Consider the following 16,367-nt stretch of genomic DNA (forward strand, 5'->3'; position numbering starts at 1 on the left):
AGCAAATACCTGTAAGGGCATAAGAACTCTTTGACACACTACACTGCAAAGAAATGGTGCATGTTTCTTGGCATGTAGGATCAAATAGTAAGATTAATTTTCAAAGTCGAGTAAACACTCAGAAATGCATACAGTTCTTATAAACACCAGACAGTATCAAAATATATAAATTCGGTGTGTTTTTGTACTCTTTTGCTAGAGTAAATCCATCAAAAACAAGGCCTGTGTAAACCCAGAAAGGATACATAAGAATTTAATGTATCTGGAAATTCACCAATTTAACCCTCAAGTTTAAATAACTATTTAAAATAATATCATCCATCAATGAAAACTGAGAAAGAACCTCCTTGGAGCTCATAAGAAAAAAACTCTCGGGTTTGTACCTAATTTTATCTCCTGAAGGCCCTGATATTTAAAATAATCTAATTCTCAGGTGGCAATTGGATGATGTGAGTTTTAGGTCTTTATCACTGACTCAGAGCTGTCCAATAGAACATTCCACGATGATAGAAATGCTCTATATCTGTGCTATCCCACAGTGGTAGCCATCTGCCACACTGAGTTTTTGAGTCTGGAAATGTGTCCAGTATGACTGGTAAACTAATTTTTAAACTTCATTTTATTTTAATTAAATAGCCATACGCAGCTAATGGTTGCCATGAGAGACAAAGAAAGACTACAAGAAGATGTGCAAAGGGCTGCCCTAAAAATAAAGCAAATAATGTTTCAGTCTTTCTGATTCTACCCCAGTTATATGGTCTTAGTTAAGGCATGTTTTGCCTTTTTTTCCCAAAACTCACGTGACCTTCAGTTGTTGTGGGTTTTCTTTAAATTCTGGTTTATTTTAACTAATTATTTTCATGTTGGATATTTGGAACTCACAATCTATTTCATCTTAAAGTGCAGCGGTATGTGGTTCGTTAAGTCATGGTATAGCTGAAACATTATATATATTGTGAAAAGATCTTTTGAGCTCTGGAGTTATAAGACTGACTTTCAAATATGAAGTATTAGAAAAGTATGTATAAACTTCTCATTCTCGTAGCTTTTATACAAGCCTAGTACCGAAATAACTGACAAAGCAAAGGCAGACAAAGTCAACATAACTGAAGGAAGCACTAATTGAATGTGGTGGTGATCATGTTTCAGCAAGACTGAGTCTCCACTTTCTGCACTCATGCAGTGCTGACCAGGAAGAATGAGGTCTCCTTGAGTCTGTGGTGCCTGTTCTGTGGGATGACCCAACTCTCCCTCCACTCTTGTCTTCTTTTTTTTTTTGTTTTTTGAGACGAAGTTTCGCTCTTGTTGCCCAGGCTGGAGTGCAATGGTGCAATCTTGGCTCACTACAACCTCGGCCTCCCGGGTTCAAGTGATTCTCCTGCTTCAGCCTCCTAAGTAGCTGGGATTACAGGGGTGTGCCACCACACCAGGCTAACTGTTTATATTTTTAATAGCGATGGGGTTTCACCATATTGGCCAGGCTGGTCTCGAACTTCTGACCTCAGGTGATCCACCCCTCACCTTGGCCTCCCAAATTGCTGGGATTACAGGCTTGTTTTCTTTTTTTTGAGACAGGGTCTCACTCTGTCACCCAACGTGGAGTGCAGTGGCGTGACCATAGCTCACTGCAGCCTGGAACTCCTGGGCTCAAGTGATCTCTCGCCTCAGCCACCCAAGTAGCTAGGACCACAGGCACAAACTACCACACCTGGCTAATATTCTGATTATTTTTATTTTTATTTTTTTGTAGAGAGCTCACTATGTTGCCCACCTAGGCTGGTCTCAAACTCCTGGACTCAAGCAATCCTCTGGTGCCTGGCTTTCACTGCTCTTTTTAAGCTGCTAAGAAACCTTAATTTATACACTGTGTTGTGATGACATTTGGCTCTTTCTTAGGTTGACAGTATCATTTATTCCCTCAATTGACTACACCTGTGGGTCTTATTCAGCTATTTGCAAATCAAAGCAAAGCGTTTTTCAACTGACTTTTGTTGGTTATCTTTCAGAATCATCCAGAAGTGCTGAATATTCGAATACAACTGAAAAGCAAAGAACTGATCATAAATCTGAAAAGAAACGCGTAAGTTAATTCTTGTTTATTGCATGATAGGAGAAAGTTAAGACACCATGGACAGAAAAGTGCTCTGTGATTTATATTGGGGTTTAGAAAAAAGGAATGAAATGTGTGGATTTGTAATCCAAATTTGGATTTGAGGCGAGAATTAACTTTAAAAAATTATCTAACAGAAAAATAAAGAATTTTATCACTCTATAAAGGAACTTTATAACTCAACACTATTTTTTCATAGTTCTGATGTTTTATTTTTTCAGATCCTGGTTGTTCAAAGATGTAATTTAAGCATCCCTGTACTGTTCAAATAACAGAGTTTCATAATTAGTTGACTTTTGACAACTCCTGGATTATATTAGGGGGAAACAGCTTCAAACTGATAGAAATTATCTTCTCCCTGAGAAATACCAAGAGTTTATTTTATCTTTCAAAGCTTATCTCCAGTGGTTTGGACTATTTCTTTCATCTTCTTATTTTTAAAAATTGGTCCTTTTATGGAAAAATTATATAAATTTCCAGAAAATGGCATTATGGCTTTTTCTGGGCCACTTGGATACTATTATAAATTTTGTATGCCTTACTAGCAGAAAGCTTTGTCTGCCTCCAACCATAAGAAAAACAACTTGTTTTCTTATTCTTTACACCCTGGCTATCCCCACAGATTCCTCACATCTAAAGGACTCCTTAATATTCTATTTCATTAGTACCATAAAAGAAGAGCTTATTAGTTCTTCTAATAAGCAATCTGTATGTAAAGATAGAAGTCAATTTTCCAAGTCCTGCTTGGTCAAAATAGCAGTTTCTCTCTTCCAAAAGTACTGGTCCCTGTTCCTCACCCATCATCAGGATGCTGATTTTTTCTGAAACAAGAGTAGAGGTCGCAGGCCCTCACTGGGATGAGTTCTGGCAGGGACGTGGAGTCCCAGAACCTGACTCAACATCTCCCTGTAAACAAGTCAGATCATTTACTTGTGTTGGTGCTTTGATTTGAGCGTTTTAAGCAAGTCAGACGAAAGACACAGTCAATCAACAGCCAGCCCGAAAGTTCGGTATCTAATGCTGCAATATATAAAAATGTATACAAAATCATACTCTACCTGCTCCCTGGGATCTGCAACGTGCCTCTGTGTTTTTTTCTTACGTGCTTACTGCTCACCATTAAATGGATCAGAAGCTTTGGAAACAAGAAATGAGGTGTTTTTAGCTTTTCTTGTGACTTGATCTTAAAATAGAGGTTCAGACACATGTACTATATAATCAGGAATCCGAAGAGAAAACTGTATATTGCTTTTGATCCATCTCCCTTAGCAAAGTACATATTTTCATATTCTATTTCTTTACATAAGAATATCGAGGGGCACACATTTTTGTGCATTTTTATGTATGGTTTTGAAAATATCTCAGTGGAGGAAGCTAGGCATTCCCTGAAAGATCAAAAGAATATAAGGCTGCTGGTGGTGATGCATTTCCTCGATGGGGTTGTTGTGGTGGGCAGCTGGATTTAGGAATGTTCTTTATTGCACCTGCTCCCGTTGTTAGACTGTTGGAAGAAGTGTGGTGCACAGCATGAGGGGAGGCTAATCCTGAATGTTTTATGGAGCATTACGACTGTAGGTAGAGAAGCAAAAATCGACCTCATAAAAACCTTAAGTTGTTCTTACTATGAAAATAATATACATACCCAGTGAAGAAAACTGAACATTATAGCGGGGAAAGGAACAAATAACCCTAAAATTTTTTAAAAAGTACTTTTACCACCAAACACAATCCTGTTTAAGATTCTGGTGAATTATATAGATGGATTTTTTTTTCTTATAAATAAGCCTTTGTTTCTTTTGTCTTCTTAGTTGATATCATAGTCTGTATGCAATTTTATATCCTACTACTTCATTTAGCTTCATGATGGACATACATTTTCATAGAGAGATAATTTCTTAGAGCCCATCTGGTTCTCTGAGTTTGTAATGTGACTTAATAGCCTTGCCCATGGTTCCCTCTGAAAATGATTTACCTTCCATTACTGCAGATACTATAATACATGTTGACTGCTAGAGAGTAGCTAATTTGTATAAATATCATTTTAAAAGGTGACTTAATTTGCTCCCTTTCAATTCTGAGTCTTTCATGAGATAATCTCAAAATTATAAAAGTTGAAAACATAAGACTATCTCTTTTTAATTTATTTCTCTCTTTGCAACCTGTCAGACTGCATTTTCAAAAATATATAGAAAATGTTTCATATGTTCCTATGATATTCTATCATTTTAATTGTATTACTTGTACCAATTTTAGAAATTCCATTATATTAAAAGTAACATTTTCATAATAAGAGGATGCCAATATTACTATTTTAATGATGTGTTACCAAAAATACTTAAGTATAACAATTTTTTTGCAAAAGGTTACATATCTATTCCAAATTAACTATACCTTTGACGCAATGAATACTAAAAACAAAAAAAAATCAAGTAGAGTGAAATGCTTGTAGAAAATGCTTGAAAAAATTCAAGTAGAGTGAAATGCTACTAGCATGTAGTGCTGTTAGACACAAAAGGCAATCAATCATTTAGTATATAATACAATTTTTAATTCGCATATAGCCATTGGCCCAATAGATTCAAGTCAGAGAGTTTTTACAAATGAAGCTATAAGAACCCAGAGATAAAAATACAAGCAGAGGCCATTTACCTGTTTAACAATGAGTACAATAAAGGGCCTGACCTATCAGGATGAACAGCTGACCAATCAGAAGGCAAGCTGGTTAGTGTATCGCTCTGACACCTTCAGCCCCAGAGTCAGCCCTGTGCTTAAAGATGTTTTACCTAAAAGTACGTCAATAGGAGACTGATTCAATAATCAGCTATGAAACAGGATACCATATAACGATTTAAAATGATGAGACTTTTATTATAAAAAAATTCATGGTATAATCAATGTAACTAGCATGTTAGAAAATAGTGGTTTCCTGCTAGTGTTTATTTTTTAAAAAATGAAAATAGTTTCCATAGTATTCAATTTTTATTTTAAAATTATACACATGACATGTATCTCTGAGTAGGAAGATTATAGAAGATATTTACTTTCTTTATTGTATTAATGTTTCACAAAAATAAAATATGACTTTTAAAATTAGGAAAAAACATTTCCTTTTGAGGGAAAAAAAACTATCGTAAAAACTTGATAATGGTTGAAAAGAAGAATGCTAACATATTTATTATTCCTAAAAAGAAAATGATAAAGGTTATTTTGAAAGGCCTCTGGAAGACCTCTGGTGACTTTTAAAGAGCAAAAAATATCTACTCATTGAATATTGGGTCTTTAAATATCCAGAAGTTTGCTGTAACTGAAAAACCTGCTTAGAAACCACAACCTAAATTAAAGCGGTCCTAGTACCTTAAATCTATAGCTAATGCTGAGAGTCATCTAATTAACCCTACTCAAAATGCTTCTGTGGTGAACCGATTCTTCATGGCACAGGGCTGAATTTTCATTAAATAGTTTTTCAGGGAATCTTTTATTTGCCTTCTAACATCCCTAATTTATGAAAAGATTGGATGCTGTTCATTTAAAATCTGTATTTGTATAGCCATAATTGAATGTTTAAAGAAACGCAAAGCTTCCCCTGAGAAGCATGTTTCACAATATTGCTGTCTGCCTATGGACCTGCAGAAAACAGGTTGGTAACTTTCATACCTCTACTAGATCCCCGTGGACTCTCAGGCCATCCCTTACGCAGGTATTCTGTGAAATTGTATCTTTGATCAAAATGTTTTATTGGACAGGCTGGCCAGCTTCGACATCAGTTTTTCCAGTTTAGGATAATGAAGAGTGATGGCGGTAGATCACGTTCCCTACATCTCTCAATCCCAGCATGCCTTCAAGTTCTGTTCCCATCACTGATTGAAGGCACTTGCCATGGGAAGTCCATCGCCCATTGAATTTACGTTTGGGGTATCTCTGGGATAGAATAACTTCAGCACTGACTTATTTTGCCTAGAACGATTCCAGACATCTCTTACAGGGCAACTTTAACTAGTATTCACTCTAGAACAATAACAGAAAGGGCATTTTAAAATGGCTAAACATAGGTATAAATATTTGGAAAGGCATTTATCTTAGATCATCTCTCAGAATATCATGGCACAGAATGGAGAAATGTAACCAGTGTGGGGATGGCATTAGATGGTTTAGTTGGCTGAATCACCATCCAGAGGATATTAAGCCATTGTTCCCATTGACCCAACCCATGTTGAAGAGGGGGACTGAGGTTGCTGCCGGTGGCCTTAGGGCTGTGTGCATGGCCTTGTCCTCGTCCACAGTTTCGTGGACCATCTCGATGAAGACGTAAAAGGTGCTCTCATCACATTTCCTGGCAGTGCAGAGCTAGGGGGGATAACTGTGCTTGGCACGGCAAAATCTGGATTATGAAGATTTCAGCAGTTTGGATCAATGGGCCAAAACTAACAAGATGAGATTTGATGGGGATAAATGTAAAATCCTATGCTTGGGTTAACAAAAAAATAAACGTTGCAGGTTCAGAAGGAAATTTGTTAGTAGTTCTTGTGAATGAGACCTGCATACTCAAAAGAAGACCCTGAGGCAATGTGGCTGCTAAAAATGTGACTGCCACCTGAGCGTGTGGGGGTATACGTGGTGGGTCCTAGACAGGGGAGGTCATCCCTCTGCTACACAGGGTGGGGCACAGCCAAAACCCTGCATCCTTCGCTCTTCCAAGCCTGACATCAGACAGCCACCTGCCACTTTGTTCATTTCCACCATTGGATGCTTGTTTCCTTTTCTCCTCCACCAACCGTGACATCCTTACGGTCAGGGGTAGGACAGTGTGGCTCATCACAGGCACTCGATAAGCACACCTCAAATGAGTGGATGATGGAGCCCGGACAACCTGGACCAAGCCGGAAGTGAGTTCCCAGGAGGTCGAAGGGCACCTGGGTGGGGTGAGAAACAATTCAAGGAGAAAAGCTTCCAGAAAGGAACACAGGATTTGGAGTTAGGAGCCCGGGCTTTGAAAGCAGCATTGCTCCCAACAGCAAGCTGCTGATATTCTCTCCACTTCCTTCGTGGCCTCAAGCAATCTGCCCACCTTGGCCTCCTTGTCTGCAAAATGGAATAAGCATCTGTGTCCAGTCAATGCAGGAAGATTATAGCTCATGTTAATTTTGATGATCAGGTTTGAATGACTCAATAACATTTCTCTGTGGATCCAGCAATCTTAATTATTTTACCTAATTATATTATGTTCTGTTTCAGAGTTTCTAAATTAATGGAAATCAGGTTATGCCTACTCTTTACCTCTAATTCTTGGTGATGGCCAAACATCTCAATGCTCACAAGACCTGGAACAGACACTCCGGGCTGGTCCTTTGGGATCCAGCTGCCGTAGGGTTCTTACCTTTACAATCTTGACATGCCCAGGGATTGGACTTTAAAAATCTTTGAGTGTAGAGTGCTATTCCTTTTTTCTTCTTCTCTTGCAGAAGAAGCCTAGACCGTTTACCCCCTCCCTGCCCACCATCTTTTTTTTTTTTTAAGACGTTAAACTTTTATTTTCACTGCCCAAACATCAGTCAATATACTGGGCAAACCAGCGGAAGCCCTTGCCATAGCCCTGTTGTTGTACACGCTGAACATGAACGATTCCTTGGAAAAGGCATTTGGCTCCTTCAGGGTCACAAGTTCCCTTTCCTGTGGTCTGTCCATAAAGACCAAATGGCAGACAGAGTTTTTCTTCACTGATTGTGCCTGTTCTGTCCAATTTTTGCTAATCAAGATAAGGGCTGGCATATGGGATATTCTTTCATCAGTCATTAAAGCATTGAGCTCCACTTTGGATTCCAGGATCTGAGGACAATCTGCACAGAACCCCAGAAAGGCAATCCCATTTATTGCTGGGAGATCACTGTTCCAAATCCAACGTGTTTGCTCATGCCCCAGAAGATCAAAAGTTGTAAAAGCCAGGCTAGCAGTTGTCACCTCTGCTGATGTCAGAGGTCGTGTTGGAACCTGTTGGCCCAATCCGCCATCTTTGAGCATATGAGGAAGAATGGTTTCATCCACATTGTCCCAACCCAAGAAAACAAGTTTTCTAGATTTCTGGTAGAGTCCTAGGAACTGGAGCACACTGTAGAAGCCATTGTAGATCCACTCACAGATGAAAGACATTATTAATGCTGACCATAGCCTGAGGGGCTCCTCTGGAGGCAGCGCATGGCCTGGACCGTCCCTCAGAGCACACAGACCAGCAGCACCCGGACCAGCAGTGACTCACCAGGTGGACATCACACCCCCTCCCTGAAGCCTGCCCTTAGGAATGGGGAGTTCTAAACTGCCTGGTGATTCTAATTAGTGATTAAACAAATGTCGATGGAACCATATCTCAGAAATTATAGTTTCATGTTTCCAGCTCTTAGCTTCCCTTATACTATTCACTGATCTTTATCAGAATCTTTATTAATATCTTATTAATAATTATCTTTACTAAACATTAATAATTAATAAAGCTAATTAAGACACTGTGCTTGCTTATGCCCCCCCAAGATCAAAAGTTATAAAAGTCATGTCAACAATTGTCAGCTCTTCTGATGTCAGAGGCCATGTTGGAAAGCGTTGGCCTAATCTGCCATCTTTAGTGATTATCATCTGCCTTATTAATTATCTTTATTAATTAATCTTTATTGATATGTTAAATCTCTTGCTCATTCACTTCTTCACCTGGTTATTTATTCACAAATATGTGTTTAATACCAGACAGTGTAATTGACCCTGGAGGGAGAGTAGTGAATAAGATAAAGTTCTTGTCCTCTTCGAATTTAGTCAAGGAGCCCAACACTAAGCAGATCATTAGAAAAACAGTAACTGGATGACTGCATTGCTCAGTGGTCAAGAGGGGAAGGTATGGGGCCAACGCCTGGTCTGGGGAGGGAAGACGTAGAATGAAGCAGCTCTTAAGCTGTGCACACAGAGGGAAGAGCCCAGTCAAGGAGGGCAGGAGGTAGAGAGAGAGAAAGAAAAGCAGAAGTAAATGTCCAGCTTCTCAGATTCTAGAAGGTCTTTGTACTGATGACCAAGAAGGAGAGAGACAGAGGAAGCCAGGCCATACAGGGGTTTTGTGTCCTGATAAGGATCTTCACTTCATTCCTAAATACAGTGGCACACCATAGAAGAAAAGGCCTGTAGGCAGAACAATGACATGATAAGATTCTACTTTTCATTTGTTTGAGACAGGGTCTCACTCTGTTGCCTAGGCTGGAGTGCATTTGTGCAATCACAGCTCACTGCAGCCTCGACTGCTCTGGGCTCAGGTGATCCTCCCACCTCAGCCTCCCTAGTAGCTGGGACTACAGGCATGCGCTGCAATATCCAGCTAATTTTCCTATTTTTTTTGTAGAGACCGGGTTTCACCATGTTGCCCAGACCAGTCTTGAGCTCCTGGCCTCAAGCAGTATGCCCACCTCGGCCTCCCAAAGGCATGAGCTACTGCTCTCCACCAAAATTCAGTCTTTTAAAGTCCATCTGGCTGCCTGTGAAGACTAGCTGGGAGGGTAAAGTGGGTGTGGTCAAGAGACTGCATATTGCTGCTGTCCAGGGAGAGCTGATGATGGCTTGAGCCAAGAGAGCATTGGTGGGAAGGCGTAAGTAGTTAAGAAATGTTAAGTAGGCAGAATGGACAGAACATGATGAATGATGGAATGTGTGGCATCATGGAAAGGAAGGCATACAATTCTTACCTGAGATGCTGGGAGAACAGCGATGCATTTCATCAGAATAGAGAACCCTGGAAAAGGACCAAGAACTTGCCCTTTGAGCAGTGGCCAGAGACACAAAGATGTGGGTCATAGTAGGCATGGTCCTGAGAGTCTGGGAGGGGCTGAATATTGGGTTTCACAGAATTCAGTCTGGAGGTGACCTGTGGAGGGCCCTTATAGAACCGGGCATGGAATTTTTGAAGAATGGTGTTCATGGATGTTTGCAGCTGACCAGTGGCTGGCAGCTATGAGCTGGAGATCAGAAGCCGGCAGTGGGTAGAACATGGAGAGGCATCAGCTGTGGCCCTGACGGTATCTAAATAGCTGTCACAACGCAAGGCAATGTCAGTGCTCCACTGAATTCTAAGCTGGAGCCTAGTGGGTGAGCCTCTGGCCTCTAGGATCACTCCCAGGCCCTATTCCATATCCTTCCTATAGTCTGTCTCCATGGAGTGGGTGTTCCCCACTACCAGGAGGTCACACATTGGCTCCTGCCCTCCTTGAAGTCTAGAGCATTGCTTCAAGACCACCAGCATCAGGACCACCTGGAGTGCTTGTTGAAAAGGGCAATGCCTGGCCCCACTGCTATTGAACCAGAATCCCCAGCTATAGGGCCTGAGGGTCTGTATTTTTAACACATTCTGCTAGGAGTTATATTCACACTTTACTTAGAGAGCCACTAGCCACATGTGGCTATTTAAATTAAGTTTAATTTAAATAAAATTAAAATTTTAGTTCCTTGCTCAAACTAGCCACAATTCAAGTATTCAATAGCCACGTGTGGCTAGACGGACATTTCCATCATCACAGAAAGTTCTGTTGGACAGCACTGGGGCCAGCAGGGAAATTCCAGCCCATTGGATCCTTCTATGAGAATTTAGGGTATCTGTCTTAGCTGATGCATCACCCACAGGAATGTTCTTTGCTACAGGGAGCGACCACACCTCTTCAGCTTGCCTAATGCCTGCAGCGTAAAAAGCCCCATCCCCGCCTTGGAGAATAAGGTGCTACCAGAGGGGTCATCTCTGCCCACTTTGATGAAAGGGTGATGGTGCAGTCGAAAATTCTCTAAGCATGACTATAGACTCAGGGAATTGACTCAAGCTACATGCACTTCAGCAATCTAACTAGACCAAACTCCTTCAGATTTAAGTTAAAATCTCTCAGCCTCAACATTTAAGATCTTTTAAATTGAGCTAAATTTTGTTTCCTGAATAAGAGCTAAATTCCCTTGAGCTTCTCCCCCCTTTTCGTTCTTTGAAGTTGTACAGACATTGAAAAAGGTCAGAACACCATTTTTGGAGCTTTTTGCTCCTCAACCCAAGTTAGCTTGAAAGTGCCTAAACTGGTTAAGATCAACGTTTTTAAAACAGGCCCCTCTGGGTTGTGATTTGAGAGTGTGGCGTCCTTGAGTGAACTCTTTGAAGCTGGTAAATTAAGAAAGGCCATTTGAGATGGAGGTGGAGTTCCACATTTCATTACATCCCTTGCGCTCCTTCCCTTCTGATGCTGCAGACTCAGGGTTTTCTGATGCAAATCCTCCTGTGGCCTTAAGCTCCTTTCCCCAGCTCTGTATCCTAAAAGGACAGTAATGGCTGTCCTGGCTCTTCCCAGGAGGTCTCTGGCAGTGGAGAGGCCGATGCCATCTTAGTGGCTGTCATTGCACCTTCCCTCTCCTGGTGCGGCCAGGATGGTTACGTGCAGATACTGTGCAGGCTGGGGTCGTTATGGCCTGTCTCTTCTGGATTTTTTCTAGTTGTTGTGTCCTCAAAAGAAAGACCACAATGCTTTCATTGATTGCTTATGACAATAAAACTAACTCTCTGGAAAGCTTGAAAGTTGTGTTAGAGGCATTTGAACCAGAGCAACTCTATCCTGAATAGGAGCTGGGTATAATGAGGCTGAAACCTACTGGGCTACCTTCCTAGACAGTTAAGGCATTCTAAGTCACAGGATGAGATAGGATGTTGGCACAAAATACAGGTCATAAAGACCTTGCTGATAAAACAGCTTGCAGTAAAGAAGCTGGCTAAAACCCACCAAAACTAAAATGGTCACGAGAGTGACCCCTAGTCATCCTCACTGCTACCCTCCCACCAGCACCATGACAGTTTACAAATGCCGTGGCAACGTCAGGAAGTTACCCTATAGGGTCTAAAAAGGGGAGGCATGAGTAATCCACCCCTTGTTTAGCATATCATCAAGAAGTAACAGTAAAAATAGACAACCAGCAGTTCTCGGGGCTGCTGTGTCTACGGAGTAGCCATTCTCTTATTTCTTTACTTTCTTAATAAACTTGCTTTTGCTTTGAACTGTGGACTCACTCTGAATTCTTTCTTGGGCAAGATCCAAGAACCCCCTCTTGGGGTCTGAATCGGGAACCTTTCCTGTAACTCTTTGACATAATTTTGCTGAGTTCAGAAACACAGATTCTGCTACATTCTTAGAGTATCATGCCCCAGGAAGCCAAAATCCTAGATTACTGTTTTCAGAAGTGTTTACTTCAAACTCGTTATCTTGAGTGGAGTTGAGCCCTGTCGGTGATTGGCCATGTTTCATAACATGCATGGGAAAACTTCAACTGACAGTCACAGCTCTGTTTTCTTGAGGACTTCTTACTGCTTTCTTACTTATATTGTTTTCACAGTTCATTAGTAATGATAAAGAGCTGCAATGTAACTGTATTTACCGTTAGCTCATTTGTTGCATGCTGACAGCATGTGGCATGCCTTTATTCCTCATCATAGGTAACGTCATCATTAAAAAGCTGGGCTTCATAGGGGACTTACAGAGAGAATTGTACACCCACATTCATAGCAGCAGCATTCACAATGGCCAAAAGGTGGGAACAACTCAAGTGTTCGTCGACAGATGAATCAGTACACAAAATGTGGCATACGTAAAATGAAATTTTATTCAGCCTTAAAAAGGAATGACATTCTGACACATGCCATCACATGAACTTTGAAGACATTATGCTAAGTGAAATAAGTCAGACACTAAAGGACAAATATTATACGATTCTATTTACATGAGGTGTACTTTGAATAGGCAAAATTCGAATGGGCAAAATCATAGAAACAGAAAGTACAATGGTGGTTACCAGGGACTGGAGGGTTAGGGAGTGAGGAGTTTGGTGGGCAAAGTTTCTGTTTGGGATGATGATAGAATTATGGAGACAGATGGCACTGATGGTTGTACAAAATTGTGAATGTGCTTAACGCCACTGAATTATACAATTGCATATGGTTAAAATTACAAATGTTATGTTATGTATATTTTGCCCCAGTTAAAAAACAAAGCTGGGCTCCTGGTATGTTTTTATTATCTAACAAAAGGTCTCCCTCCCTGTCCTCCTCCATGAAGGTACATAGTGTAGAGGAAGACGGTGATAGTTTCTTCTAAATCCCTCCCTGCCCCCTCTCTTTTTTGTAACTCTAGGAAAATCACAATCCTCCAGCTCCATTTAGGCTAGGGGTCCCCAACACCCTCCCCGACGTGCTCTCCCCAACCCTTAGGAACTGGGCCACACAGTAGGGGATAAGCATCTGATGAGTGAGTGAAGCTCCATCTGTATTTACGGCCACTCCCCATCACTCAAATTACTGCCTGAGCTCCGTCTCCTGTCAGATCAGCGGCAGCATTAGATTCTCATAGAAGCGAACCCTCTTGTGAACTGTGCATGCGAGGGAGCTAGGCTGCCCGCTCCTTATGAGAATCTAATGCCTGATGATCTGTCACTGTCTCTCATCGCCCCCAGATGGGACCGTCTAGTTGCAGAAAAAGCAACTCAGGGCTCCCACTGACTCTACATGATGGTGAGTTGTATAATTATTTCATTATATATTACAATGTAATCATAATAGAAATAAAGTGCACAATAAATGCAATGTGCTTGAATCCTCCTGAAACCATCCCCGCCCCTACCCCTGGTTCATGGAAAAATTGTCTTCCATGAAACTGGTCTCAGGTGCCAAAAAGTTTGGGGACCACGGATTGAGGTGACTGTTTTGAGCTAATGCATAAGGGTGTAACTGTGATTCAACTCACAAAACCCAATCTGACTTTCCTGGACTCTTTCCAGAGCTGCCTCTGTATCCCTATCAGAGGAGATGATCGACAGTGTTAGGATTTGGATTTGGGTATCAGGCTGCTTGGAGACAAGCAACCTCAGCTCTTCCATTCTAAAATGGAGAGTAAGACCTTCCTCCCAGGTTGTTAGGAGAACACAGTGATATGGTTTGGATCTGTGTCCCATCAAATCTCCTGTTCAGTTGTAATCCCCAGTGTTGGAGGTGGAGCCTGGTGGGAGGTGATTGGATCATGGAAGCAGTTTCTTATGCGTGGTTTAGCACCATCCCCCTAGCGCTGTTCTCGTGGTAGACCTCTCATGAAATCTGGTTGTTTAGAAGCGTGTGGCACCTCCCACCTCTCTCTCTTCCTCCTGCCCTGACCATATGAGATGCTTGCTCCTACTTTGCCATCCACCATGATTGAAAGCTCCCTGATGCCTCCTCAGAAGCTGAGCAGAAGCTGTCATCCTTCTTGTACTGCTTGCAGAACCATGGGCCAATTAAACCTCTTTTCTTCTTAAATTACCCAGGCTCAGGCATTTCTTTGTAACAGTGCGAGAACAGACTAATACGTAAGGGATGTGGTATTCAGTGTGCTTGACACTGCACTGCCATTCACAGCATGTGTGCTGCTCTGCTGCCATTGCTGTCCCATTATCTCCCTCCTCATCCTGGCTGCTTCTGTCTGTAGGGACAGGAATCACACGCTCAGGTCTCATCATCTTCCCTCCTGCAACCAGCTTCCTGTGACTGCCCCTATTCCCGCTTTCCTCACCCATCTTTCTCTTCCTCCTTCATTTTGATGGTCAGACCAGGTCAATCCCAGTACCCTGCCTCGTCCCACCCTGCACCTGCTGCTCTTGTCACCTGAGGGTTTGGATACCCCCATTTCCATTCTCCCCGGCATCAGCAATGGGAGGGCCCCCAAGTCACCTGTGTGCTGTGGATGGAGGTGGGCCAGGAGGTGCAGTGCAATTCTGTAGGCCTGTGGAGCCCAGGGACTACCTGTTTGGCGGGCCTGGCTACAGATTAGGTGAAGTGCATGCAACAGTTAATTGCTATGTACCCATCGCCTGTGTGCAACAATTACCATGCAATTGTCGGACTCCCCCACCCCCAGATATCACGTCATTTCACTTGCAAATTCTGACATATGTATTGCTGAAAAAAGGATTATTTTTATCACACCTAAAAGATAAAAATTTTATAATACTATCAAATGGATTATTTTTATCACACCTAAAAGATAAAAATTTTATAATACTATCAAATGTCCAGCCAGTATTCACATTTCCCAGATTTCTCCATTTTTTTCTTGGCAGTTGGATTGCTTGTGGCAGTTGGATTACTTGAACTTGGATATAAACACAGTCCCCACATTGTATTTGTCTGCTACATTTTTAATGTGTCTTTTAATATATAGGTTCCCTATCCTTCCTTTTAATTCTTGCAATTAAAATCTTGCAGTCCTTACAAATGAAACCAGATTTTTATACTCAGTAGAATTTTCCACACTCTCAATTTGCTGATTTCATCCTCTGGGTGTGGTCTAGCCTGTTCCTCTGGGCCCTGTGTTTTCTGTTTACTGGTAATTCAGTGTACGGGCTTGTGCAGATTGAGGTACTGGTTTTAGGCAGGATGACATTGCAGGTGGTCCTCGTTCTTCTCTTGTGCCATGTCAGTAGTTCTGTGACCTCTGATTGTCTTGTTTTGTGATGACAGGTTGATCACTGAGTTTGGGGTCACTCTGATGCTTCCATTAGAAAGGTCTGCCTGAGCCTTCACCCACCAGGTTCAGTGGCCATTAACGATCAGTGCCTGGATCTGTTCTTTCCTTGGGTCCTGCCAAATGGCAGTATTCTATCATTCTTTCTTCTTTTATTAGCTGAAATGCTCCTATAGAGAAGAACTTTCCCTCATCAATTATTGGTTTCCCCGAGATATGAGATAAAAGGCAAGATAAAATTTTTTTAGAGACCACCTCAACTTATCACTCTGCCTTTGCCAATGGGTAGCCACTGTGTTCCCCAAATTTAGCATCTCACATTTGGTGATATGCTGCACATATGTGTGATATGTGCACATATATCACCAAATGTGTGTGATATGTGTGATATGTGACCCTGTTGAGGGTCCACATTTGTAACAGGTTCTGTGGGGATAACAAGGTACAACACAGCCTGTCCTGGAGTAGCTTCTTATATTCTGTAAACACTTCTTGTTCCAAAAGCCTTGTATTTTCACATTGAACCATGAATTACCCATATAGATATTATGCAAATCTTTTTATTTAGAGTGCTGGATAAAAGGCTGACTTTGAAACTGCTCTACAGAGACCTAATTTTCTTGTTGTTTTTAAAGACAAAAGGTATCCTCACATCTGGCATGGAGGCAGATGCTGGGGTGAGAGCAGGGAAGCAGGAACTGGTTCCAGTGTTGCTAGTAGGAAAAGCAGGG

The 16,367-nt window shown here is 41.5% G+C and overlaps 1 protein-coding gene and 1 pseudogene across 5 annotated transcripts in view; one reads left to right on the forward strand and one right to left on the reverse strand.

Moving 5' to 3' along the window:
* ADAM12 (ADAM metallopeptidase domain 12) overlaps positions 1-16,367 on the forward strand; it is a 377,489-nt gene that overhangs the window by 108,194 nt on the left and 252,928 nt on the right. For all 5 annotated transcript variants that reach the window (XM_030805503.1, XM_030805511.1, XM_003277782.4 and 2 more), the window contains exon 3: positions 2,007-2,080. In XM_030805503.1, coding sequence (XP_030661363.1) covers positions 2,007-2,080 — 74 coding nt within the window. The remainder of the gene's footprint in view (positions 1-2,006; positions 2,081-16,367) is intronic.
* On the reverse strand, positions 7,656-8,254 carry LOC115833017 (annotated as a pseudogene).

This window comes from Nomascus leucogenys, chromosome 3, assembly GCF_006542625.1.
Source record: "Nomascus leucogenys isolate Asia chromosome 3, Asia_NLE_v1, whole genome shotgun sequence".
NCBI classification, from domain to species: Eukaryota; Metazoa; Chordata; class Mammalia; order Primates; family Hylobatidae; genus Nomascus; species Nomascus leucogenys.